Raw genomic sequence first — 21,889 nt, 5'->3', positions numbered from 1 at the left:
TATGACGCTGACCAATCAGTGACGAATCCGCGTCATACACTTCTCTTCATTCCAGCCCAGCTTGTTTAACTGCACAGCGTGATCTCGCGAGATTACACTGTGACGGAACTTCCTCCCACATGTCCTTCACTGGAGCGATGGAAGATTGGTCACTTTCCTTTAAAACGCCCACTTGGTAAAACGTTAAACACCCAGTTGGTCATTAAGAACTAATTCGCATAAATCTAAAATTGTTCATAACTTTTCAAAATAAAAACCACTGTTGTTTTCTAAATTACAGCGCCTATCAGATTAGGTAGGAGATAGGGCACTTATAATCTGGTGACAGAGCCTCTTTAAGTCTATAGTTACCTTCTCAACCACATACAGTATTCCTGACTTTGTTTTTACAGAGTATTTGTATTATATGGTGTTTTTCTTCCTACTTAGTTTTGCTTTATTTGTGTATGTAATATTAAAGTAACAGATTTTTGGTTGGGATTTCTGGTCTTAATTAAAATGTAAAAACAAGCAAGGGTTTCGCTCCAAGGGGTTTCGGGACAATTTCCCAATTTTTGACATACACAAATAAAACCTGAACTATAAAACTGAAAAAATAAACCTCCATACCCATATATTTTTTGAAAGCAGACATCTTATTTATTTATTTTCTGTTATATAGCGCCAACATATTCCGCAGCGCTGTGCAGAGGTTGTCATCCTTCACATCCGTCCCTGTCCCCAATAGGGCTCACAATCTAATTTCCCTATCACAGACATACACACATTGGGGACAATTTCATAGGGAGCCACTTAACCAGTATGTTTTTGCAGTGTGGGAGGAAACCGGAGTCCCCTAACGAGACCCACCAAACACGGGGAGAATATACAAACTGCATGCAGGTAGGGATGTCACGATACCAGAATTTGGACTTTGATACCGATACTTTGTGTAGTATTGTGATTTCGATACCAAAACGATACTTTGCCAACAGTAATAAAAAAAAAAAAGTTCTTCCATTTTCTCATGTGAGGCGCGTGGTGTGATGCTGAATTTAACCTCCATGTGCCTCACATTAAGGCTTGATTCACACGAGCGTGTGCTTTTGTGCGCGCCAAAAACGCGGTGTTTTGCGAGTGCAAAAGGCACTTGACAGCTGCGTGTGTCAGCCCCGTATGATGCGCGGCTGCGTGATTTTCGCGCAGCCGCTATTATTATGACACTCCATTTGGATGTTTGTAAACAGAAAAACATGTGGTGCTTTTCTGTTTTCATTCTTCCTTTTCACAGCTGTTGCGCGAATCACGCTCGTCCCACGGAAGTGCTTCCGTGTGGCATGCGTGGTTTTCACTCACCCATTGACTTCAATGGGTGCATGATGCGTGAAAAACACTCAAAGAACGGACATGTCGTGACTTTTACGCAGCGGACCAACGCTGCGTAAAAATCACGTAACGGTCTGCACGACCCCATAGACTAATATAGGTCCGTGTGACACGCGTGAAAATCCCGCGCGTTGCACGGACGTATATCCCGTTCGTCTGAATAAGCCCTAATAGTAATTAACCCCATCATGTTTCTCAGTCATAATGAGTTAATGTGTGAGGTACATAATGGGGTTAATTGCTATTAATGTGAGGCACATGGAGGTTAAATTCGTCACTCCTCGTGCCTCACATTAAGTGAAAAGTTTTTATTTTATTTTTTACAGCGTACACATCATAAATGACGCAAAACAATTGTTGTGCAGGTTATTACGGCTGCGCCAATACCGAATATGTGTAGCTTTTATGTATTGAGACTTATTTTAATGTTTATTGTAAAAAAAAGGTGTATGTGTATTTTTTTACATTTAATATTACTTTGTTTTTACTTTATTTTTAAACTTGAATGTACTGGCATATATCGGATATATGCCAGTACATTAGCCTGTGTACGGATAGCACACAGGCAGTTGTTAGGACATACCTAAGTATGCCCTAACAGGAAATATAATAAGACAGCCCTGGGGTCCTTCAATGAACCTTGGGCTGTCTGCCCATATATGGTATATCCCTCGATCACGTCACTGGAATTCCCTCTTCTCATTTTCTCCTGAATGCTGCAGTCAGCTTTGATCCCAGCATTCAGGGGAATAACGGCGGAGATGAGAGATTTCTCTGATCTACGCCGTTACAGAGTGGGGCTCCGGCTGTGTAATACAACCATTGCCACGCTCCTGACAGTAAGTTTGCACGCGGTCAGCATGAGGTGATGCGGCGGTGCAGGCACTGAAGACTGTTCTGCAGTCCGCCAGCCATCTTCTGTCTTCAGTGCCGCCGCTCATTAGTGCAGCCCTGGTCGCATTACATCATCCTGACCCCGCGCACTTGTCAGGACTCCGGAGCGGGGCAATGACTATTACACGGCCGCAGCCCCGCTCTCATACATCCATGTGTTACTATACTGATCTGTGCGGCTGCACAGCTTAGTATCGAAATACCTGGAATAACGGTATCGAACCGTTTGGGGATGCACACGATCGAAACAGTATCGAAGTTTCGATGCATCGTGCATCCCTACATGCAGGTGTTGTCCTTGGTTGGATTCAAATCCAACATTTTCCATACGGAAATCAGAACATGCTGCAGATATTCAAATCTGTAGCATGCTCATTCTGTTCTGGATCTTCACCGCATATTTCACAATTTTTAATGTAGAAGGTAGGGCTGGGCGATTTTGCCAAAAAATAAAATCTAGATTTTTTTTTAACCCTATGGGCGATTTTTCGATTTGAATCTCGATTTTCATTATTATTATTATTATTAAATTGAAAAAATACCAAGAGGTCATTTAATAAATTATTTCCTTTATATAAATAACTTTTTAACATATATTACTATTAGAATTGTACGTAACTTCACATCTTTTAACCTCTGTATCCCTGATATAAAAAAAAAGTATTTGCAATTGGAAAAATGTATATCTAATTGATTATAACTTCTGTTAACTTCTTCCACGGCAAGGAACAGGTGAACAGAATCTATAAGCAATTATACACTGCAATTATATACTATTGATTCCATCGGAAAAACGGAAACCTGCCGGAATAGTGACTAACGGAAACCATTAGCAATGTTTCCGTCACCATTGATATCAATGGTGACTGAAACGGTAGCTGTGGTTTCAGTTTGACTTTCCGTTGCGGGGTTCACCCGACGGAAACCTCCGACGGAACCCCGGAACGCAAAGCCAACGCTGATGTGAACAGGCCCTCAACCCTTTAACAAAAAATGGAACAAATACGGATGAAAACCGACCACTCGAAACAAAATACAAAACCAGAACTAATCCATTACAGAAACAAAAACCAAATAGTCATTAGACCAAACAAAAAAAAAAACTATTCGTATTGCGCATCCGCATTTGATCCATATTTTTGTACACAATTGTGAAAGAGCCTATAAGATGCAAAAAGCCTATACAAGGACCACCATCATCCCTGTATATACCAGCCTGCCATCCCTGCGTTTTGGCGAACTGGCCCTGCAATGTCCTAGTGAACTGTGGGCTCAGCTTCCAGGTGGTATCTCTACTCAGACAGGGAAACACTGAGCCTGGGATTGAGTTTCTGCAGGGACAAATAACCCTGGCTTTTAAGGTACACAATAAACAGAGTATAGGAGCACTTGTTAATGTGAGCTAATGTGCCAATATACTGGTAGGTGACATCTGAACTGTGTGAGGAACATGAATGTCCCTTATAAAGTCTAATGTTGTTCCTCATTCCTTAGGGTAAATATATATTTACAGCAACCCCCTAAAACACTTGAACTGGACTCTGGTTGTACCTGTGGTTGCCCTGCAATATGCTACTGGTGCCTAACTTTTATATATTTTTTTTACATTTGTATCTGTCAAATATCTTTTTTTCTGATGGCCCACAAAAATTCACATTGGAGCAGTAAGCACAAGTAGGACAATCTCTATGTCCTGATGCCCAGTGCAGTCCTGAAGCCCTATTATACCAGCTTGGCCAGGAGATATAATATACATAGCCTTAAAAGTGGCCTCATAGAGAGGGAGAAACATTGGTTCTGTGAACACTGGGTGAATAAAAGTTCTTTATTTGATGATACCATTGGAGTGCTGCTTCTGTTCGTGGATGGATAGTGTGCTGTAGGGGGAAGTGGTCCTTTGTCTGGAAGATATATATATATCTCTCCTCTCAAAAGAAAGAGTGTATTGGGGTACAGAATCTTCAGAATCAATAACTAGAACACAGAAACCGTGTATGTGCACCTACAATATCAACCTGTTGTGGTTGTCTCGTTTGTGTTATTCGTTGACAAGTTAGGTTTAGTCCTGTGCTTTCGTGTGTTTTGTTAATTTTATATTTTTACATTTGTTCATTTATTTTTTGCAGCTGTCCCCTTTCCCCCAACACACCGATTAACATCTGAAGAAGTATTTGATATTGATGGAAAGCCCAGAGTGGACGTTTTGAAGAACCACTTAATAAAAGAAGGGCGGGTAGATGAAGATATTGCACTTAGGATCATCAATGAGGGTGCTGCAATTTTACGAAGAGAAAAGACAATGATAGAAGTCGAAGCACCTATAACAGGTGAAATATGTTGTTTTACTGCTACCTGAAGAGAAAGTGCTTGTTATTGATCAAGTGGCTGCTGCAATAAAATCTATATATGCTGCTTTTAGTGTTTAAAGAGAACCTTTCAGCTCCCCATACATATGCAGCATGTAATGGGGAGGGCTGCACAAACCCTGGGGCACTTTACATTTTTTTTTCTACCTCCCTCCGTTATTTAGATATCGGTGCCGTTATATTTGGCGCCCGATATTTAAATAACCCCCTGAACTGTCAACAGGGCGTGTACTGACAAGGGGGCGTGTTACTATGACTGTGACGCTGTCCAATCAGATATGGACAGTGTTACAGCAGGAGCGAGGAGGGTGTGCGCACGCTCTCTCACTCTTCAGCTTTCAAGATTAGTCTTCTGCCAAACTGGCAAGGGGGCATATCACTGCTACAGACAGTGTAAGAGCTGTGGAGAGGAGAGCGCTCTTATCTCTTCAGCTCTTGTGAGAGATCAGTCTTGTATTGTCTGCTGATCTGGCAAGGGCGCATGTCACTGCTACGGATAGTGCTTGCACTGTCAGTAACAGAAACACACCCCCTTTCCAGTTCGGCAGACAGTGCCGAGCGCAATTTGCACGCACCTATTGACTTCAATGGGTGCGTGCAGCGCAAAACACGGGCAAATATAGGACATGTCATGAGTTTCCCGCAGCGCACATACGCTGCGTGAAATTCACTGACCTTCTGAACGGCCCCATTCATTAACATAGGTCCGTGTGACACGCGTGAAAATCACGCGCGTAGCACGGACGTATTATACGTTTGTGTGAATAAAGCCTTAAAGTAAAGTTTCCTTTTGTTAGCCCTGTGAGTAGCTACTATACAAATTAGGAAAGGTGAACAGTCGACCAGAGGTCTCCTTCCCTCTGGCCAGAAGTAGACGCTGCTGACGAGAGGATCCTTGGCAAGCACAAACATTTCTACCACGTTCTTGTTCTCTGTTTTGGTTCACTCACGGTGGAAAAAGATAGTTAAAACAAAATATTTATTTTTCAATTGTTGATGCAGAATACATTTATATACAAATAGTGGTTTTTTTTTCTTTGAAAGACTGATACTTTTATTTTCTGTTTTTTTTCTAGTCTGCGGTGATATTCATGGACAGTTCTTTGACTTGATGAAGTTGTTTGAAGTTGGAGGCTCGCCAGCTAACACAAGATACCTCTTCTTGGGCGACTATGTAGACAGGGGATATTTTAGTATAGAGGTAAAATAGCTTTTTATCCTAAAATGTGGTTTAATAAAATTCAATATTGACATGCATGTGTTATTATAATTAAATAAATTACCGTACCAGCTATAACAGGTATCCCTGCAGCGAGTTTTAAGGTCTGGTTTATTACTCAATCTATGTAGTATGGGAGATACTTTTTTGTTTTTTTTGACAGTGTAAGAGAATATTGTATACTTTGCCAAGTTTCAATTTATTTGAATGCCATTTTTCTTATGTAGTGGATTTATTAGTAATATTCCAGCCAGCAAACAATGAAAGCTTTCATTTGCAGTCTCAAAGTGGGCTTAGGCCAAGACTGCATAGCCCCTTAAATACACATCAATATTGTCATTAGTCCTAAAGGGGCTGTCCCTTCTGAGCAACCCACTTTTTAAATGCAGCCTTGCAAGTGGTGGTCTTCCATGGCTGGAGGCGTTATTCCTAAAGGAGAAAATGAAAATGGGTTTTACAGTCCTATGTAAATAAAGCATAAAGGGTATGTTCATCCTTGATCATCATTTTGCTAATATATAAGACTTTCTTTCACTCTTGATATATATTAGTGGTGCCCACTATTTTTTCCTTTAAAATTGAAATTTTAGCCATCTTGGGAAGTGCTTTGTGTGGTGCAAACCCAATATTTCCCACCATCCCAAGAATACCATTCACACTGTGAAGCATGGTGTTGGCAGGGATGGAAAACTTGTCACGATTGAAGGAAAGATGGATGGCAGTATATACAGGGCAATTGTTGAGGAAAAACATGTTTGAATGCCAGAGATTTGAGACTTGAACAGAGGTTCACCTTCCAGTAGGACAAAGGCCATAAACATACTGCTAAAGCTTCACTTTTTCAGATACAGCTTCTCTGTATTCTCTATATAGAACATCTGTATCTTTCGCTATGACCTGAATCAGTCAATCACATCTAAGTTATGAACTTAGATGTGATGGATAACAGTTGGATCCTGCATGGTAGTGACATGCAGGACCTTCGGTCACTGAACCAGTCAGTCCCGCAGAACTGACAGTAGCAGGAGTTAGCGAACTATATAGCTCCTCTGTATAGAGCAGCTGTATCTCAAAAAGTTAAAATAATTTTTAATAGAAACTAAGTATAAAGTTGCACTAATCACACTGTCATTTTTATTAAAAATAAATAAAAAAATAAATAAATGCCATTCAAAGATTTACATAGCCTTTAACTCCTTAACGCCGAAGGACGGATATATCCGTCCTCAGCAGCTGCTAGTTCACGCAGGAGGACGGATATATCCGTCCTGTGATCGCGCGGGTACTGACAGCGTACTCATGCGATCAGCGGCAGGAGCACGGCTGTTATACACAGCCTGGCTCCTGCTGCAACTGCCGGAATCGAAGCGCGCTCCGATTCCGGCAGTTTAACCCATTAAATGCCGCTGTCAATAGTGACAGCGGCATTTAATGTGTTTGACAGAGGGAGGGAGCTCCCTCTGTCACCCCATCTGCGCCCCCGCAAAGAAATCGCGGGTCACCGTCGGGTTTCCATGACAGCCGGGGGTCTAACAAAGACCCCCAGGTCTGTCTTCAGCATCTGCCTGTTAGGCGATGCCAGAGGCATGACCTAACAGGTTGCCTGTCAGTTTTACACTGACAGGCAATAATGCTTCGGTATACTAAGTATACCAAAGCATTATATATGCGATCGGCACATCGCATAGTGAAGTGTCCTGATGGGACTTTAAAAAAAATGACAATCAGTTAAATAAAGTTTTTGGCCCAAAAAGTGGTTTTATTTAGTAAAAGTGTCAAAACAAATCACACATACACATATATGGTATCCCCGCGATCGTAACAACTTGACCAATAAAATGAACACATTAATTAAACCGCCGGATGAACGGCGTCCAAAGAAAACGCAAAAAACAACGGCAAAATTCTCTCTTTTCTCCCATTCCCCCCATAAAAAATAAAATAAAAGTTAATCTATAAGTCCTATGTACCCCAAAATAGTACTAATGAAAACTACACCTTGGCCCACAAAAATCAAGCACACATACGACCACATCGACGGAAAAATAAAAACGTTACGGCTCTTGGAATGCGGCGATGCAAAAACAAGTAATTTTTTTCTAAAAGGGTTTTTATTGTGCAAACGTAGAAAAAACATATAAAACCTTTACATATTTGGTATCCCCGTAATCGTGCCGACCCATAGAATAAAGTTAACATGTTATTTACGCTGCATAGTAAACGGCGTAAATTTATAACGTGAAAATTAATGCTGGAATAGCTGCTTATTTTCAATTCTCTCCTAAAATAAAGTTAATAAAAGTTAATCAATATGTTATAAGCATCTAAAAATGGTACAATTACAAAATACAACTCGTCCCGCAAAAAACAAGCCCTTATACGGCTATGTCGACGGAATAAAAAAAAAGTTACGACTCTTGGAATGCGACCGTGAAAAAACAAAAAATAATCCTTGGTCATTAACGTGCAAAATGGCCCGGTCATTAAGGGGTTAAAGGGGCTTTCCACGTTTTGACAACTGATGACCTATCCACCGGATAGGTCATCCGTATATGATTGGTGTGTGTCCGACATCTGGACCCCACACCAATCCGCCACTCCGGGCGCCGGATGTTTTGAACGGTATACAGTAGTTGGAGCTGGAAGCAGATGGCGCCAACCACTGCATAGCGGCCTTTTGGTAGAACTGCAGCTCTGCCGCTATTCTTTGACCAGCAATTTCGTTCGGTGCCCAGTGGCAGCCGGAGTGGCGGATCGGTGTGGGGGGGGGGGGGTCTGGGTGTCGGACACGCACCGATATATATATATATATACACACACACACACACACACACACACACACACACACACACACACACACACGCGACCTATCCGGTGGGTAGGTAGCCATTTTTATTCATGGTTGTAATGCAACCAAAGAGGAAAAACACCAGGGGGTGGTGGGGGTGTGAACGATTTTACAATGCACTGTTTACATACCTTACATCTTGTACTCCTCCTGAATAACAACCTGTCTTATAGCCCAATACTACGTTCACATTTCTACTGGTCATCTTTGGAAATAGTCAGCAAGCTAGTCGTATTGGTTACGCTGGATGTAAAGAAGAATATTTCTTTCACTGATAACAAGCAGAGATCTTAAAAATAGAGGTTGAAACACAAAGTACATTACAAAGTTGCCTAACGGTTCATTATAGGATGATTACGCTTGATAACAACCTGAAAAGCCTTCAACGCTTAGCCACAGCTGACTGTAAATGGGTGTTTACTGCAATTTAAGCATTAGTCTGGGATCTCACTACGTAGTATAAATGTGTGGCATAAAATTGCTGCAAAAACGTATTTAAACCGCGACGTGTGATCCCATCTTTAAAGGGTACCGGTCACCAGCATTTCACCTATTAAACCAGTAATGCTTGTTGGAAGTGGGTGAAAAATAATTTTTATGTAACCTATAATTATCTTCTAAATAGGCTCTGTACCTTTTAGTATTCCGTTTTTTAGTGTTCCTGTGCTGTATGCTAATGAGCATAAAATAATCATGTCTTCGTTCGAAAAGAGTCATATCTTCATCCCTTAAGCCTTTCTGAGTTATCCCCGCCTCCTTACTTTTGATTGACTGTTCTGGTGTGTCTGCACAATGGGACACCATAGCAGCACATGTGCAGTAACTAGAATTGAGGCCTGGGTGAAGCAGGGAGGGGTGTCGGAGCATACATGACGGGCGCATGCATGCTATCTCAGATGAGATTTTGGCATTCAACGTGGGCTAGTTTTCTGCGGCGGGCGGGCAAGAGGAACGAACAAGACTGATTATTACCATAAAAGGCGCCAAATGTTTGAAGACCGTTATTTACGGTCGGAGGAGGAGTTCTGGAGAGGGGATAACGGCAATTAACTTTTGATTAAGCGGCCAGCGAGGGGTAAGAAGAGTTCAAGAGGTGAAATGCTGGTGACAGGTTCCCTTTAAACTTCTTTGCACTCTAAGAATAACAGCCCATATAATTGTGGCCGAGACAGCCATAACAGGTTGCTATTGTAGGTGGTGCAACTGCGATGCTGCCAAATGTGCTACAAGAGACTATCTTAATTTAAGAAAAAAAAATATCAAGAATGTTTATTTCTAATCTTCTTTCTGTTCCTAACAGTGTGTGTTATATTTATGGGTTCTGAAGATTCTGTACCCCAATACGCTCTTTCTTTTGAGAGGCAATCATGAATGCAGGCACCTTACAGAATATTTCACTTTTAAGCAGGAATGTAAGTAAGACACCCCCCCCCCCCCCATTATGTAAAATTGCTTTTGATATGCACGGATTTAATTCTCAATATTACGTTTTGCTAACTTCACAACAAAAAACCCCTCCATTCATACATTGTTATATTAATGATCACCTGTAACAGACATGCCCAACCTATGGCCCATTACACCTTTCGGTGTGGCTGGTAGTAGTGAGGGATAGTCACAATGCACAATTTGTCTTTTATTGTTTTAATACTAGACATCGACACACAGAAAACATGGCCTTGGAATAGTAGCACCACTAGCGTTTAGGCTGGAGCTACAGTGATGCAGCATACATGGCATGCGAGTCTGCAACTACCTGCTTGTAGATACTGCTTGTCCTACATAATGTACTATTAGGCAATGAAGAAGGAAACACTGTTAATATTGTTGTGTGTCAACATTGTATTCCATTTTGCTATCCTAGCTCCAGCCTTACCCAAATCTCGAAAAAAAAACAACACTAAAAGCAGTCTTAATGTGTGTGTTTTTTTTTTTTGTTTTTTTTTTTTTATCTTTCCAACTCTGGGACGAGCCTAGTTGCCAATATGGCTGTGTGATGCATGTGTAGAGTTGTATGGCTTTTTTTAACTCTTATATTTTAAAAAGTAATAATAAATCCCGTTTTACCACGTAAACTAAACCAATATATATATATATATATATATATATAAACCATTTTTCACAAAAAAAATTTCGAGTAATAAAAAAAAAAAAGTAAACATAATTATATCACATTATTTGACTTACACGCAGACCGCACTGCAGTTCTTTTGGTCACCTCACTTTCCCAAAATAATTGTAAAAGAAGTGATCAAAAAGTTGCATGTACCCCAAAATGGTACCAAAAAAACTACAGCTCGTCTCACACTGTGCTCTATAGATGGAAACATTTATTTATGGCTCTCAGAATATGGCAACACAAAACAAACTTTTTTTTTTCAACAAATAGTTTTTTTTGTTGTTTTTTTAGAGTAATACATTATGAAAAAAACGATATAAATTTGGTATCACCGTAATCATATTGACCCACACGGTGAACGCTGTAAAAATGAGACCTAAAGAACAGTAGAGGAATCACAGGGTTACCATTCCACCCCACAAAGTTTCTTTTCAGTTTCCCAGTACATTAAATTGGCTATGTTTCAAAGGGGTTAAATTGATGAATTTCTTTTTTAACATACCTGATTAGCCAGGCAGTTTTTAAGCTCCTTGTCTGGATTGTAGGTGGGACGCAGCACAGCACCACGTGATGTTGCCTCTCTCAATATTTGAAGGCTGGTCCTGCTGCTGATCCTTCCCCCAAGCTGATGATAAAATAGTCCTCCTGTCGCCTTCCTAAGCTGTGCCATGTCCATACCGCTGATGCTGTTTCTTCTCTGCTTGTCAGAGGAGACTGCCAATGCTCTTGCTCAGCAGCTCCCCCTGACAAGCATGAAAGATAAGATGCTGCAGCATCAAAAACCGGCTTCTCACCACAACTAGGATTCCTCCACATCCCTGACGAGAGCAGGCATAGATCAGAGACCGCACATGCGTGTCCACCTCAACACTGTTACTGAGGTGGACACCATAATGGAAGTGCAGTTGAAACAGATATTCTCACGTTTTGGTAATAAAAATAATATTTTTTGTTGGGCAGACCCTTTAAAGTAATACTCTGGGTCAACGTTGAATCTTCAGTTTTTGCTCAGAGTTTAGGCACCCTACCCACGTCCAAGTTTTACTTAACATGTCACTAATGATTCCAGGATCCCTTACTGTCTCCCACACTGTATTCTTGCAGGTCTCTGCTAAAGCCTGCTTTTCTGTTTACCGAATGGTGGTAGTCGAAATAACTCTCTCCTACTGTTCAGATTCCCATACATTGGGTTTGCAATCTTTTATTGATACCACACATAGCAATAGACCGTGTCATTGGTAAAAGGAAGTTAAAATGAATTGGCATTATGGCAACCTCCCAGTGTTATTTCCTCAGACATTTATGGTACGTTGCAGTTTATTGTTTTTTTTTGAAAAATCCCTTTTAAATGAAACCTATATTTTTATTTCTGTTTCGTGACAGAAATTTTAAACACTGTTTTTCAGCACTAATCTATGTATTTTTTATTTTTTTTAGGTAAAATAAAATATTCAGAGAGGGTTTATGAAGCCTGTATGGAAGCATTTGATTGTCTTCCTTTAGCTGCACTTTTAAACCAACAATTTCTTTGTGTCCATGGAGGACTATCTCCAGAAATACACACACTAGATGACATTAAAAGAGTGAGTATCTTCCTTATTATTAATTATGGCACTTTTTTATTTTAAAGGGATTGTCCCACAAAAATCATTATCACCTATCCACAGAATAGGTGATAAATGTATGAATGTTGTGGGTCCGACCACTGAGAATCCCAGCGATCATGAGAATCTCGTGTCTCCCGTTTAAATGGAGCAGTGGACCCTTATGCGTGCTGCTGCTCCATTCGTGGGACTGACGGAGATAGCCAAGTAAGGCACTCAATTTAAATGGCGGACACGGGACCATCATTCTCTTGTTCGCTGGGGGTCCTAGTCGTTGGACCGGCTGCAATCCTATATTTATCACCCATCCTGTGGATCAGTGATAATTTAGTTCCATGGGACAAGCCCTTTAACTTTAAAGTGTCTTCCATCATTTTTGTAAATATAAGTTTTCGCTATTACTGTACTGATTGGGCACACTTCCTGGTGTGGAGCTGAGGAAGTTAGATGTGTGCCCTGATCAGTCAGATGGCCCCATTGTCACAGCACGAATGAAACATACAGGCTGAGACATAAAAGACATAAAGACTGAAGCTTCATCTGATGCAAAAGAAAACTTGATACATCAGACCAGGCCATCTTCTATGTTCCATAGTCCAGTTCTGATACTCAAGTGTCCATTGTAGGCACTTTTGGCAGTAAACGTGTGAGCATGGGCCCTCTGGCCGGTCTGCGGTTACACAGCTTCAAACTCAGCAAGCTGCAATGCACTGTGTACACTGACCTCTTTAAATATTAGCCAGCTTTAACTTTTTCAGCAACTTGTAACAGAGTAGCTATGCTGGACCCGGCGCGCTAGCCTTCACTTCCCATGTGCAACAGTGAGCCTGTTTTACTTTTTGGCCAAGTGGGCGTGGGCCAAGAGGAGTGTATGACGCTGACCAATCCGTGACCAATCAGCGTCATACACTTATCTCTATTCATTTACACAGCACATAGCGATATAGCTATATCGCTATGTGCAGCCACATAAACACACTGTAACGTTACTGCAGTGTCCTGACAATGAATATACATTACCTCCAGCCAGGACGTCTATTCAGAATCTTGACACTTCGCTAACACAATCCCGACACTACAGCACAGCAAGTGTAATCTCATTTTAAATGACAGTTTACAGCGAGATTACGCTTGCTGTGCTGTAGTGTCGGGATTGTGTTAGCGAAGTGTCAGGATTCTGAATAGACGTCCTGGCTGGAGGTAATTCATAGTCATGACACTGCAGTAACGTTAATGTGTGTATGAGGCTGCACATAGTGATCTAGCTATATCGCTATCTGCAGTGTAAATGAATGGAGAGGAGTGTATGACGCTGATTGGTCACTGATTGGTCAGCGTCATACACTTCACTCCACAATGCCCACTTGGCCAAAAAGTAAAACACGCCCAGTTGTTCATTAAGAAACTCATTAGCATAAAGCTAATATAGGTCATAACTCCATCAAAAATTATCGTTTTTCTAAATAAAAAACACTGCTGTAATCCACATTACAGCGCCGATCACATTATGTAGATAAGATAGGCCACTTATAATGTGGTGACAGAGACTCTTTAAGATGGGAGACCACCTACATTGCATTTCCCTTTATGCAGATGATATATTGACTCTGGAACAGCCAGAATCATCACTGGGAGCAGCCCTCAAACTTATAGAGGCATTTGGAGCTTTGTCGGATTATAAAATTAACATGGGGAAGTCTCAGGTCTTACCCTTAAATTGTGAGAATGCAAATCTATTGTCAATGCAATCCCGTTTCTTATTGTACTGGCAACAGAATCATGTTAAATATTTAGGGATTCATATCGCTTCCAAGATTTCCAATCTGTATCAGGCCAATTATCTTTCGATGTTGACATTAATAGAACAAGATATGTTTAGGATAGCCTCTTATGAAGTCTCCTGGATAGGTAGAATAGCAGCATACAAAATTTTAAAATAAATAGCTGAACTCTTATATATGGAAAAAGGGTAAACCACGAATAGCAGCCGAAACACTAAATAGGGGCAAGAAATTTGGAGGCTTGAGTTTGCCCAATGTCACTACTATTTAGCCACTAAGGTTGCACATCTGAAACATTGGCAGTATGGAGACGTGTCCCGACGTTGGGTCCACATAGTCGTCCTTAACCCCTACACACAATATAAAGGCACTCTTCGTAACCAGCCTCAGTTCTAGCTCCCCTATTAACCCTTTACTATACTTTTTGTCAACATCTGTGCACAACTGGTTACTGTACACAGTCAGACGTTTCATTGCTTACATGTGCTCCCTAGCCCAGATCTTCAAAATTGGAAAACAGAAGGTATGACTTGAGTGCAAAACCTCATTGATGATAATCATCTGTTGCCATTTACCTCATTGCATGACCATTTTCATATTTCATATAGAGATTTTTACAAATATCTCCACATTAGACATCTTCTGCAAACGGATTGTCCTTTTGACGTCACGGCAAACCCGAACATTTTCCAACATGGTCCCATCCAGACAGTAGGGTGAGAGGTCTATGGTCCCTTTATGATCTTTTAGGCTCAAAAAATCAATCAAATCGGCCCCGTTTTTGGCACGGGAGAGGGATCTCAACCAAACCTATTCTACATCCCTATGGATGAATTCTCTTAAATTTATATCAAAACATTTGAAATGTGCACCTCATTAGGAGTCGGCAATGAAAACTATACTAAGATGGTACTCGACACCAGATAGACTTCACCACATGTTCCCTGGAATATCCCATTTATACTGGAGGGCCTGTGGAGGTAGGGGCACTCTTCTACACACTCTGTGGGAATGTCCACTGCTTGCGAGCATATGGACATCCTCCTTCGGATTAATCTTGCAAATAGTGGGAATGCAAATTACTTCGTCCCCGTCCTTCGCATTACTCTTTTTAAATCTTGATCTCATTCCAACAGGGTATAGAGTTGTAGCAGCTCATATGTTTCTTGCAACAAAATTGGCCATAACTAGAAACTGGAAAAGTACAAAGATTCCTCAAGAAATGATCACACTTGTTAATAGCATGTTCTCTCATGAGAGAATGATGGCATGCAAAGATCACTCTTTTCCGAAATATGAGAAATCATGGGGTCCTTGGCTTCGGAGTGCTCATAACTGTGTATACTAATGATAGAATATCATTGTATCACAAATGTATTCTCCTCAAATTGCACCTGACTGCTCGTCCGAGATATGTTTTGTACCTTCTATGTCAAGTTTTAGGTTATGACTCTTGGATATGTGGTACTTATGTTCCCGTTTTTTTTATTTTGTTTAATTTTATTGTCTCTGTTGACTACATGAGCTACACAAGAAGATAAGATCTGTACTATCATATAGCATCAGGTTATATCTTGTGACAGAGCGTGTTCTTGTTTACTGATGCTTAATGTTTTCTGGAATTTACCTGTATTACAATGCATCAATGTAACTAATACATGAGATTCTTTGTTTGGATTCATATGAAAAAATGTACAAACGTTCAATAAAAATGTATTGGTTTTATAAAATACCACCCCAAAAAAAACATTCCCTACCACCAATAATTCTCGTAACGCTAGCCCTGATCCAATTCCCCTAAGATATACTTGTATTATATCTATATTTCCATTAGACAATGACAATAAAAAAAAGTTAAAGCTATTTAACATGTTCTAAAAAGGCTAAACGGTGTCTGGTCCTGAAGCAGTTAACTCTGGTGCAACAGTATTGTAACAAATATATGTATTCTTTTCTGGTTGTAGTTAGATAGGTTCAAAGAACCTCCAGCCTTTGGCCCTATGTGTGACTTGTTGTGGTCCGATCCTTCAGAAGATTTTGGTAACGAGAAGTCACAAGAACACTTCAGTCATAACACAGTCCGAGGATGCTCTTACTTCTATAGGTATGTCATTTCTTTCAAATATCAAGACGTTTTAACTTGGATTAAATATCAGGGGTTATTTCTACTCTTCTTTCTTTCAGTTACCCAGCTGTTTGTGAGTTTTTGCTGACTAACAACCTTCTGTCAATCATCAGAGCACATGAAGCACAAGATGCTGGGTAAGACTATATGTGATATTTTGTTTTTCCTATCTCTAGGTATGTCATTTTAGTTGATCTCATTTTATTTTTTTTATTATTGTAGTTATCGAATGTACAGAAAAAGTCAAACAACGGGGTTTCCTTCTTTAATAACCATATTTTCAGCTCCTAACTACTTAGATGTCTATAATAATAAAGGTATGCCTATATTTTTCTGCATTCGTCTTCACGGACATACTGTACCAGTAACTATATTTATTCAAAATATAGCTTCTTGTACTGCTGACTCCTTCCTGATCAATTCTTGACTAAAATGTAAAACAAACTTCTCCTTTTATGGTTCATTTTTAGGGGGCTACTGACTTTTTTTGATTTTCCCACTCCCATTACAGCTGCTGTATTAAAGTATGAAAATAATGTGATGAATATCCGACAGTTTAATTGCTCACCACACCCGTACTGGCTGCCAAACTTCATGGATGTCTTCACTTGGTCCTTGCCATTTGTCGGTGAAAAAGGTATAGCACTGATTTCTGCATTTATGAGATGTGGGAGTTTTTGTTAAATCTGTCTGCATGCATTTTTTATTTGATTATTCAAATTTGTGTGAGTCATTATTAATGGTTAGGTGAAAAAAAAAAGAACACTTTTCTATGGTTTTTATAAATTTTCCATTTATGTAATTTGTGTAGATATTTTTTATGTCCATCCCTAGGTCTCATGACCCGCTTGTCCTCCCTCCTTTACCTTCCTGGCCTTCTGCATGTTTATATTATTGTCACGTTGATTGCAACTAATAAGATACCAACGTTTCTCCTTACCTGGAAAATATTTTCACAAGTTGGATGCAGTGCTATCAAATGAAATAATCCAACCTCACACCAATCCAGAAGAAAAATCTGAGCCATTCACTTGAAAATGTTTGCAAAAAAGGAAATTAATTCAACAATGAAAGGTTTTGGCTTTAAAATGAAGGCTCTATGTATTGTTCGGAAAATGTAGGCATTTTCTTTTTCATATTTTATGTGGATGTTGTAGCTTCTAGTCTGTGGCGTTTTTGCTTTTTCTCAGTGGAAAGACACAAATTATCCTTTCACTTCAAAGAGCTATTGCTACTTTAAAGGGAACCTGTCACTAGGTTTGGAACCACTAAACTATCAGCATTTCGTTATACAGCTGGGGTTTAGTGTTCCAAACCTGCCTACGTCAAAAATGGACATTTCAGGAATAGTTAGTAACGTACATTACTACTACTACTACCGTCAGAACGGGACCCTGAACAGACACAAACAGGATTCCATCAACATTGTTTTTAATGGTGACGGATCCGGTGCCCATGGTTTGTTTGTCTCTGTTGTGCATCAGATCCGTAGTTTTGCCGGAAGCAGCGGGTCCGGTGCACAACGGACACAAACGGAAACCATGGCCCCTGGATCTGTCACCATTGAAATCAATGGTGATGGAAACGGAAACCTCTGGTTTTTTTCAGTTTGTCTCTGTTCAGGGTCCCGTTCTGATGGAAAGCTCCGACGGGACGTCAGAACGGGACCCCAACGCACATGTGACCGAAGCCTTAGTTGTCCAAGTCTACTGACAGGTCCCCCTTTTAAGATGGGGATATCCTTATGCATTCTATTGTATAAGACAAGCAGAGATGTTTCACAAAGGAAACAGTCATGCCACTGCTTTTATTTTGTATTGCTCTGCAATGGATGTGTCACTATTATGTATTTTAGTTGTCCTAAGCCAAATGTATTTTTTGAAATGTATCAAATGCTTTTTACGGCTTTGGTAATTTTAAAAAAATTTTTTTCTTTTCTTTAAACAGTAACAGAGATGCTTGTGAATGTTCTGAGTATTTGCTCAGATGACGAGTTAATGACTGAAGGAGAAGACCAATTTGACGGTAGGAAATGTTGTAATATTCCTAGTTGCTTATTCTTTTTAATAGAGCACATTTGTTGTCACCATATAAAATGTAACCATGGAACAAAGAACAGCACCATAATGCCCCCCTTGTCGATACTCCTAATTAGCATTTTATCGAAACCGCAAGGTTGTGGAGCCTAACATTTGAATCCAATTAAAAATGATTTGCTAATTTTTTGGGAATCTTTATTTATATTTTGTCCTATTTATCAATGTGAATAAAATCAGACCAGAAGTTCTGCATATGCACATTGAAGACCATCGAAAGTAATTTTGTAACATTTTCTAACTTGTCACTTAGTCATATCAAAATATGAACACATTGGAAGTCTGTAAGCGAAGATTCCCTCACACTGAAAATGAGCAGACCCCTTAAGCTGGCCATAAGCTTGAGATTTTCCCCTCTCATGTCTATGGTGCCAAAGAAGGCGTTTAGTTTAAAGTTATCTCAAGTCTATGGCTACTTTTAGACTCATCAATAGAAAATGTATCATTGGCACCCATTTCTAGTTACAGTATTATGTGATCATAGTCAAACAGGTTTGCATGTTTACAGAGTACTGAGAACCGCCTTGTTTTTTGGGATATGCCATAACTTAATCATTGGTCGAAGTTTTGACCACTGGGACCCCCATGATCACTGGTTTAGTGGCTACGGTGCAATAGGCACTTAAGATTTTTATATTTTTTTTACCTTCACAGTGCCATTACTGACCCGAAGTAGTGTGGGTACTTCAACTCGGTCCCATTCTCTTGAATCGGGTGGTGTTGCACTTCTCTGCTCAGTGTCTGGTTGGCAGTGGCACTTGTTCTAGGGATCGGCAAGAGTCCCAGTTGTCAGATCCAAACCGATCAGTGGGAATACCCCTTGTGGGTAATTGTAAGGATCCCGGCATGACACACTCCCGGTGTGATCTTCTTTATGGCTAAATGATTTGTCAGAAAATGTCAATTTGCACTTTTTTTTTTTTTCATTTCACTATGCAATTTTAATACGAAATATAGTGCTGTATAAAGCTTTTAAGAAATTCTAGGGAAAAACAATAAAAGCAGAAGAGTCATTCTAAATGATCCCTTTTTGCTGATTTCCTTTCTGATGTAGATTAGATATTTATTTCTATTAAGATCCGTTGCACCAGATCTACCAGTTTAATGAACAAAAGTGTTCACCACTGTTGTTTCTTCTGGCCTTTACTGATAAAATAAAACATTGGATCTCCTTTGAATAAGTTTATTCCGTGCATACAAATAATAATAATTATGGTGACAAAATGGAAGTGCTATATTCCACATGCAGTTATGGTAGGGTTAAAGGGGTTTTCCAGGGACATTTTTTTTCTCAGGCTTTTGCAGCGCACGAGCACTGAGGAGTTTTACTAATAAGAGGCAAATTGGGCGGGCATTGAGGTGTAATCCATAAGGCGGGCATTGAGGAGACTGTGGACCAATGGGATGCCTCAAACCCGGGTGTACATCAGAAGTCCCGGGTTTTGAGACATTCTATTGGTTCACTGCCTCCTCCATGTTCGCTCCGTTCATTCTTTGCTTGTACTTGAATAGCAGCACGATTTCCTTTGCGTGCATGCTATTCCTCAGATTAAAATCACCGAGGAGGAGATGGGAGGAGTGCAAGAACAAAAAATGGGGGCAGTCACCGACCCCACATATCTGAATCACATAAACACAAAAGATTGAACCGCACATTCCAACAAAATGTGTATACAGGTGCAGGAACACCTGTGACTGCAAATATACAGCACACTGCGAACACCAATGTCACCTAAACCACTAAATATAAATAAATATGCATTACTGCTAAATCTACTTACAATACGGAGGTTCTTAGTGCACATTTTGATCAAAAAGTGTCTGCCCACCTGCCATGACAAGGCGTCCTCCATAGGTGGGGACCTACTCTGCACATTTAAGATTTAATACAGACGGTGTATTAGCAACTTTATTAAATAGTAACATAGAATATTAGGTCAAAAATTGTGTCCCTTGAAACCCCCTTCAAAGGAATCCTAGGAGCCAAGTAGCCAATACAACTAGAAACCTGCTGCTGCCTCGGGTTGTTTTCTATTGATGGTTCTATTGGCGTCTGTAACGATCGATCTGCGCTCTAAACTGCATGAATTTGTCCACCCCTGATGGATTTACTTGCACAGAACTCATCTATTGGAGACGCAAGGTGCTTTGGCAGCCATGCCAGAAGCTGTAACGGTGGAGTATCTGTTAAAACTATTTCTGCTTTATTAGCGCCAAAATGAAGAGGAAGATGTGTGCATTCCCCCCACTATTATTGGGTAGTGTTTTTGTCTTTTCATATAAACAATCTCATTTTTACATTTGATCCTCAAGTAGAACAAATTCTTGCTGCCGTTTTTGGTTTCCTCTATTTTTTATTTTTATTTTTTTTTATATAATTTTCCCAGAACCAAATATTTATTTATTGTATTTTTTTTTTTTCCTTTTTTTAATTTAATTTTTTGCCAATTATACAATTGTACCATTCACAATTTAAAGATTTTGTTTGTGATGTTAATTTTAAAAGAATTTTCTATTGGATCGTATTCTTTATGCCATCAGTATTTGGGCCTTTTTCTTATGAGGCATGGGAGAATGTGATCATTGGTATATTCCAGTTTATCAGCTACTGTAACTAGCTTAACGTCTGTCTGAACTTCGGATCACTGTTTAAATCTATGTGCCCATAGTAATCTTCTGCCTAATGACAAGTTCACACGTAGCGTAAACACTGCGGAATTTCCAACCTTTTTTTTCTAGGCGGAAATTCTGCAGCGTTTTCGCAGGAGAAATTGTCATGCTGCGGAATGAAAATCCATACAGCAAGTCAATTCGTGCACGTCTTTTATGCTGGTTTTTCTGAAATCTCATCCGCTGCTACTTCGCTATGGAATTTCCGCACAGAAAATCCAGTCGGAAATTCTGCAGTATTTACACTGTGTGAACATGGCCTCACTGTGAAGTAATGGGTATAAAATTTTCATGGTGAAAAATTGTTTTTGTTCAACTGGCGATCCAGCACCAAAAATGAAGTAGACAGTTCAGCCGTCTTCTGTACCACTCTGTCTGTAATACAGTTATCCCTTTTTTTGGTGCAATATTGTAAGCTACAAATGCCTGCTTGACTTGCTGTGCTGGAGTACTATTATTTTATTCCCACATTTACTGCTTCATGATCATTGTACTGTACTGCATTTACCATGTGAAGTTATTCAATAGGTATTTGCATTGCTAGAATAGTAACTATTTGTTCACTGCACAGAATTGCACAAGAACCTTTTCATTTCCATTACTGTCCCCATTCTCCATGCAGCCTTTCTTTGTATATTTTTACTGCAGACTGCATTCTACTTTTCCATATTACAATAGCAGGCAAGTGACACAGAACGTCAAGATGTTTTATAGAAACAAATTGGGTGCGTTTTTGGTAAACATTATCCCGTGATCCGAAATCTTGCGCTGCTGATGGCATGATAAATTCTTAACCTTATAC

General features: G+C 39.9%; 1 protein-coding gene across 7 annotated transcripts in view; it reads left to right on the top strand.

Annotated features, from left to right (window-relative positions):
• Positions 1-21,889, top strand: part of PPP3CB (protein phosphatase 3 catalytic subunit beta) — a 56,144-nt gene that overhangs the window by 11,624 nt on the left and 22,631 nt on the right. For all 7 annotated transcript variants that reach the window (XM_075841499.1, XM_075841495.1, XM_075841500.1 and 4 more), the window contains exons 2-10: positions 4,386-4,586; positions 5,702-5,826; positions 9,993-10,104; positions 12,249-12,394; positions 16,161-16,300; positions 16,381-16,458; positions 16,544-16,638; positions 16,833-16,958; positions 18,269-18,346. In XM_075841499.1, the coding sequence (XP_075697614.1) occupies positions 4,386-4,586; positions 5,702-5,826; positions 9,993-10,104; positions 12,249-12,394; positions 16,161-16,300; positions 16,381-16,458; positions 16,544-16,638; positions 16,833-16,958; positions 18,269-18,346 (1,101 nt within the window). The remainder of the gene's footprint in view (positions 1-4,385; positions 4,587-5,701; positions 5,827-9,992; positions 10,105-12,248; positions 12,395-16,160; positions 16,301-16,380; positions 16,459-16,543; positions 16,639-16,832; positions 16,959-18,268; positions 18,347-21,889) is intronic.

This window comes from Rhinoderma darwinii, chromosome 11, assembly GCF_050947455.1.
Source record: "Rhinoderma darwinii isolate aRhiDar2 chromosome 11, aRhiDar2.hap1, whole genome shotgun sequence".
NCBI lineage: Eukaryota > Metazoa > Chordata > Amphibia > Anura > Rhinodermatidae > Rhinoderma > Rhinoderma darwinii.
The sequence above is the reverse complement of the archived record's forward strand: the minus strand, read 5'-3'. Positions and strand labels throughout refer to the sequence as shown.